This window comes from Oncorhynchus keta, chromosome 25 (genome assembly GCF_023373465.1).
Source record: "Oncorhynchus keta strain PuntledgeMale-10-30-2019 chromosome 25, Oket_V2, whole genome shotgun sequence".
Classification (NCBI taxonomy): domain Eukaryota; kingdom Metazoa; phylum Chordata; class Actinopteri; order Salmoniformes; family Salmonidae; genus Oncorhynchus; species Oncorhynchus keta.
This window is the reverse complement of record NC_068445.1, coordinates 40,188,511-40,195,015: the sequence shown is the minus strand read 5'-3', so window position 1 is coordinate 40,195,015 and position 6,505 is coordinate 40,188,511. Positions and strand designations below refer to the sequence as shown.

The following is a 6,505-nucleotide window of genomic DNA, read 5'->3' as shown; positions in this document are numbered from 1 at the left end:
TTTTGACATCTTGTCAGGAAATGCAGCTCCGTCTCAGGTTCTGCTGTTGTGCAGTGGTTGCACAGCCTTTCCTCTACAGGGAGACAGGTTTTCCTGTGTCTACCCTTCTCAATGGCAAGGCTGTGCTTACTGAGCCTGTACTTTGTCAAGGTTTTCCTAAGGTTTTGATCAGTAACCATAGCCACTGTCTCTCTCTGTCTTAGTTGTCCTTCAATCCTGACCTTGCTGTGAGCCATGTCCTCCCCTCTCTCTCCTAGTTGTCCTTCTTCAATCCTGCCCTTGCTGTGAGCCATGTCCTCCTCTCTCTCTCCTAGTTGTCCTTCTTCAATCCTGCCCTTGCTGTGAGCCATGTCCTCCTCTCTCTCTCCTAGTTGTCCTTCTTCAATCCTGCCCTTGCTGTGAGCCATGTCCTCCCCTCTCTCTCTCCTAGTTGTCCTTCTTCCATCCTGCCCTTGCTGCGAGCCATGTCCTCCCCTCTCTCTCCTAGTTGTCCTTCTTCCACCCTGCCCTTGATGTGAGCCATGTCCTCCTCTCTCTCTCCTAGTTGTCCTTCTTCAATCCTGCCCTTGCTGTGATCCATGTCCTCCTCTCTCTCTCTCCTAGTTGTCCTTCTTCCATCCTGCCCTTGCTGTGAGCCATGTCCTCCTCTCTCTCTCCTAGTTGTCCTTCTTCCACCCTGCCCTTGCTGTGAGCCATGTCCTCCTCTCTCTCTCCTAGTTGTCCTTCTTCCACCCTGCCCTTGCTGTGAGCCATGTCCTCCTCTCTCTCTCCTAGTTGTCCTTCTTACATCCTGCCCTTGCTGTGAGCCATGTCCTCCCCTCTCTCTCCTAGTTGTCCTTCTTCAATCCTGCCCTTGCTGTGAGCCATGTCCTCCTCTCTCTCTCCTAGTTGTCCTTCTTCAATCCTGCCCTTGCTGTGAGCCATGTCCTCCCCTCTCTCTCTCTCTTTGACTTTGGCCCTGCTGCTGATGTGTATCCTGGTAAGTCAAGGTGTATGGTCTCAGTGCCAGGAATCTTAAATGTGATTTATGGTCAACACAATCCTGTCTCAGAGCTCTACGGACAATTTGTTTGACCTTTGGCTTGGTTTTTGCTCTGACATGCACAGTCAACTGTGGGACTTTATATAGACAGGGGTGTGCCTTTCCAAATCATGTCCAAAGAAAAAAAGTTTGAATGAATTTGAGAATAAGGCCGTAAAGAACAAAATAGAGAAAAAGTCAAGGGGTCTGAATACTTTCTGAATGAACTGTATATAATGATTAGTGGTATTACTGAATAATTACAGATTCTATACAGTACTGTTTACCATGTCCACCCTTAGCAATGTCCTCTCTCTCACCTAACTGTTGATTCACTGGGCTGGCCTTTTGACATTATCTGGAATACAATTTGTTCAATCAGCACTTCAGATAGTATCAGAATTTGTTCTTACACCTTATAGGCTGAAATACGTCTCGTGGTAATATAAGGTGTGTTCTCATTGGTTAAGTAGTCTTACATACCACCTGTGGGTCAACATACCACCTGGGTGGGGTGGAGGGGCTGAGATCTTTATAAACAGCTAGATGGCACAGTAAGGACCATCAGCAGTTGGGTGACTAGAGAAGACAGACGTCCAGCTCAAGAATATCCAGGTAAGACATGATCTTATTCTATCTCTCTCTCTCTCTCTCTCTCTCTCTCTCTCTCTCTCTCTCTCTCTCTCTCTCTCTCTCTCTCTCTCTCTCTCTCTCTCTCTCTCTCTCTCTCTCTCTCTCTCTCTCTCTCTCTCTCTCTCTCTCTCTCTCTCTCTCTCTCTCTCTCTCTCTCTCTCTCTCTCTCTCTCTCTCTCTCTCTCTCTCTGGGCATCTATCTTACCTTTGTTATCTCTGTAGACTGACAATCAATTTTGATCTAAAATCACTTTTTTGGCTTTCCAAAAAAGTGATTTTAGATCAAAGTTGATTGCAGACAGTAAGGGGCTTTCCAAAAAAGTGATTTTAGATAAAAATTGATTGTCAGTTTGGTTGAGTACACTGGATGACTTCTCAGACAGGTTTGCTGTCAGAACTGAATGTGTAAAACCATTACAGTTTCTGTATCAAGTGTCATCTCCCTCCATCCAGGATACGCTGGTGAGTAAATCAAACACACTTCTGAAAAGCCCCTATTTGCAATTGAATAAGAGCCTGTATTTCTGCTGATTCAGGATTGTTCTGGTGTCTTCCATTTATTGCTCTCTCGCTCTCTGTCTATCCATTGATCTCTCTCTCTTCCTCCACTGACTAATCTCTTAATAGTGATATATATATATATCCTGATCTTTTAACTCTATTTTTTACTCCTGTCAGAATACAGTTTGTAGTATTAGCTTCAAACTCTTATGGACATGTTTATACCTTCCCCTCCTCTCCCCTCCCTTCATCTCCTCTCCCCTCCCTTCCCCTCCTCTCCCCTCCCTTCCTCTCCTCTCTCTGACAGTGTACCATGGCCTCTCTCTCTCTGTCCCTGGGACTGCTGGTGCTATGCACCCTGGCTCTTGTACACTGTGACCTGAATGGCGGCCCTGTCAGAGTGTATGATATTCATGCCTCCAACCTGAAACGATGGCTATTCATAAAACCAAGCCCTTACGTCAAGGTGAATTTATTCATTTATTTCTTCTTTATTTAAACAGATCAGTCAGTTAATAAATCATTGTGATATAAAATGAGGGACTGACAGGTGGGGAGATAAACCATTCTTATTTACAACAACAAACTGTCAGGTGGGGAGATAAAACAGAAGTACAGTGATGTTACAGACAGGACAGACATCATAACACAGAAGGACAGAGACACAGCAATAATCAAACAGTAAACAGTAAACAGACAGTCAGCTGTCATTTTTTTGATTATCAAGTAGCCTATAGTGACATGTGACCATGAAAATGTCAGTGATTGGCTTGTTACTTGTTAGGTGAAGTAATAGTAAAAGAAAAATGAACAAACAATCAAATGAATGAATTATAATATACAGTGCCTTGCGAAAGTATTCGGCCCCCTTGAACTTTGCGACCTTTTGCCACATTTCAGGCTTCAAACATAAAGATATAAAACTGTATTTTTTTGTGAAGAATCAACAACAAGTGGGACACAATCATGAAGTGGAACGACATTTATTGGATATTTCAAACTTTTTTAACAAATCAAAAACTGAAAAATTGGGCATGCAAAATTATTCAGCCCCCTTAAGTTAATACTTTGTAGCGCCACCTTTTGCTGCGATTACAGCTGTAAGTCGCTTGGGGTATGTCTCTATCAGTTTTGCACATCGAGAGACTGATTTTTTTCCCCATTCCTCCTTGCAAAACAGCTCAAGCTCAGTGAGGTTGGATGGAGAGCATTTGTGAACAGCAGTTTTCAGTTCTTTCCACAGATTCTCGATTGGATTCAGGTCTGGACTTTGACTTGGCCATTCTAACACCTGGATATGTTTATTTTTGAACCATTCCATTGTAGATTTTGCTTTATGTTTTGGATCATTGTCTTGTTGGAAGACAAATCTCTGTCCCAGTCTCAGGTCTTTTGCAGACTCCATCAGGTTTTCTTCCAGAATGGTCCTGTATTTGGCTCCATCCATCTTCCCATCAATTTTAACCATCTTCCCTGTCCCTGCTGAAGAAAAGCAGGCCCAAACCATGATGCTGCCACCACCATGTTTGACAGTGGGGATGGTGTGTTCAGGGTGTTGCTTTTACACCAAACATAACGTTTTGCATTGTTGCCAAAAAGTTCAATTTTGGTTTCATCTGACCAGAGCACCTTCTTCCACATGTTTGGTGTGTCTCCCAGGTGGCTTGTGGCAAACTTTAAACAACACTTTTTATGGATATCTTTAAGAAATGGCTTTCTTCTTGCCACTCTTCCATAAAGGCCAGATTTGTGCAATATACGACTGATTGTTGTCCTATGGACAGAGTCTCCCACCTCAGCTGTAGATCTCTGCAGTTCACCCAGAGTGATCATGGGCCTCTTGGCTGCATCTCTGATCAGTCTTCTCCTTGTATGAGCTGAAAGTTTAGAAGGACGGCCAGTTCTTGGTAGATTTGCAGTGGTCTGATACTCCTTCCATTTCAATATTATCTTGCACAGTGCTCCTTGGGATGTTTAAAGCTTGGAAAATCTTTTTGTATCCAAATCCGGCTTTAAACTTCTTCACAACAGTATCTCGGACCTGCCTGGTGTGTTCCTTGTTCTTCATGATGCTCTCTGCGCTTTTAACGGACCTCTGAGACTATCACAGTGCAGGTGCATTTATACGGAGACTTGATTACACACAGGTGGATTGTATTTATCATCATTAGTCATTTAGGTCAACATTGGATCATTCAGAGATCCTCACTGAACTTCTGGAGAGAGTTTGCTGCACTGAAAGTAAAGGGGCTGAATAATTTTGCACACCCAATTTTTCAGTTTTTGATTTGTTAAAAAAGTTTGAAATATCCAATAAATGTCGTTCCACTTCATGATTGTGTCCCACTTGTTGTTGATTCTTCACAAAAAAAGACAGTTTTATATCTTTATGTTTGAAGCCTGAAATGTGGCAAAAGGTCGCAAAGTTCAAGGGGGCCGAATACTTTCGCAAGGCACTGTACATATACTGGTTCATCATTCAAGTGAGCCAACTGTACATACATTAGCAATAATTTAGTATTTAAAACCTCTCTAGGCTAGCAACATTCAGATAAAGTGCAGGGTGCCAAATTCAAACTACAGAAACTGTAAATATTTAACATTCTTGAAAATACACTTGCAACATGTCAAAATAAAGCTTAACTTATTGTTAATCCAGCCGCAGTGTCAGATTTCAAAAAGGCTTTACGACGAAAGCAAACCATGCGATTATCTGAGGACAGCACCCCACCATACAAATGCATAGCAATCATTTTCAACCAGGCAGGTGGCGAGACAAAAGTCAGAAATAACGATAAAATAAATGCCTTACCTTTGAAGATCTTCTTCTGTTGGCTCTCCAAAATGTCCCAGAAACATCACAAATGGCCCTTTTGTTCGATAAACTCCTTTTTTATATCCCCAAAAATGTCCATTTATTTGGCGCGTTTGATTCAGAAAAACACCGGTTCCAACTCGCCCAACATGACGACAAATTATTTAATAAGTTACCTGTAAACTTTGTCCAAACATTTCAAACAACTTTCCTAATCCATCCTTAGGTAAATAAATAATAATCCATCAAATTTAAGACGGAATATAGGGTGTTCAATAGCGGATAAAAGTTACAGGTCGCGCACCCCAAACAAAAGAGTCCACTTGACTTGACTCTTGTTCTGATTAGCCGTACTTCTTCATTTCTCAAAGGAAAAACATCAACCAATTTCTAACGACTGTTGACATCTAGTGGAAGCCATAGGAACTGCAACCAGGTGCCTCATAAATCTAGTTTACCATAGAAATCTAATTGAAAACACAGTGGACTGAAAAAGAATAAACCCTGGATGGTTTATTCTAGGGGTTGCTCCTGCCAAATAAGGTATGTTATACTCACAGACATCATTTTAAAAGTTTTAGAGACTTTAGAGTATTTTCTATCCAAATCTACCAATTATATGCATATCCTAGCTTCTGGGCCTGAGTAGAAGGTGGTTTACTTTGGGCACGATTTTCATCCGGACGTCAAAATACCGCCCCCTATCCCAAATAAGTTTTAATGCACAATAATAATTTTTAAAAAGTTTAAAGTCTAGTGACAACATTATCTTCCTTAGGTGTGGTGCGGTTCATCCTTTCATGGCAAGAGCAACACTCTGGAGAAACAGGAAAACCCTGTCTGGCCTGGCGAGTTCAACTTTGCTAACATCCTTCCCAATGCTGTCCTGACGCTGGAGGTGAGTTTCCCACCTTACTATGCAAAGCGTTTTGAGCACTGGAAAGTCACTATGTAAATGCCATAAATTATTATTATGGTGATGAAGATGATAATGATGAGGAGGAGGAAGATTATTATGATGATTTTTACTATTATTGTTATTATGATGATTATTATTATTAGGTGTGGGATGATGTCATCGGACTAGATCACCACATGGGAACCTGCAAAATCACCATCCGCCCGGGAACACACAGTGAGACCTGCCAGCTGAAGAGAGGCACCGTCTACTACTCCTACAGCTACGGCTACGTCTACAGTTACTAGATGGAACAGTTTGATGATTAGATTGTAACCTATGACCTTTGTCACCCTTTCACTCATGTATTAATTTCCTTGTAGCATTAAAAAAACATGCTTCATAGCAAGATGTTCTCAGTCGGTCTTAATCATGTTTCTGAATTGTTTTATTTCTCAGAAGATGCCTTAGAAGATAGTACACAGCATATTAAAATAGTTCATCAATATTTCTACTAGATTTGAGATCTTATGTCAAAACCTTTAACAATTCGACAATTTACCTTTTACAGTGTCACGACATCACAACTCACTCTCTTCACTGCCATGGAGTTGAGAGAGAGAGACCGTGGAGAACA

The 6,505-nt window shown here is 41.7% G+C and overlaps 1 protein-coding gene across 1 annotated transcript; it reads left to right on the top strand.

Moving 5' to 3' along the window:
• Nucleotides 1-1,553: 1,553 nt before the first annotated feature.
• LOC118373370 (uncharacterized) lies at nucleotides 1,554-6,273 on the top strand. Its single transcript, XM_052479392.1, has 5 exons — nucleotides 1,554-1,636; nucleotides 2,034-2,116; nucleotides 2,463-2,621; nucleotides 5,749-5,868; nucleotides 6,033-6,273. The coding sequence occupies exons 3-5, from the start codon at nucleotides 2,469-2,471 to the stop codon at nucleotides 6,174-6,176; spliced, it is 417 nt and encodes a 138-aa protein (XP_052335352.1). The 5' UTR covers nucleotides 1,554-1,636; nucleotides 2,034-2,116; nucleotides 2,463-2,468; the 3' UTR covers nucleotides 6,177-6,273.
• The last annotated feature ends 232 nt before the right edge of the window (nucleotides 6,274-6,505 follow it).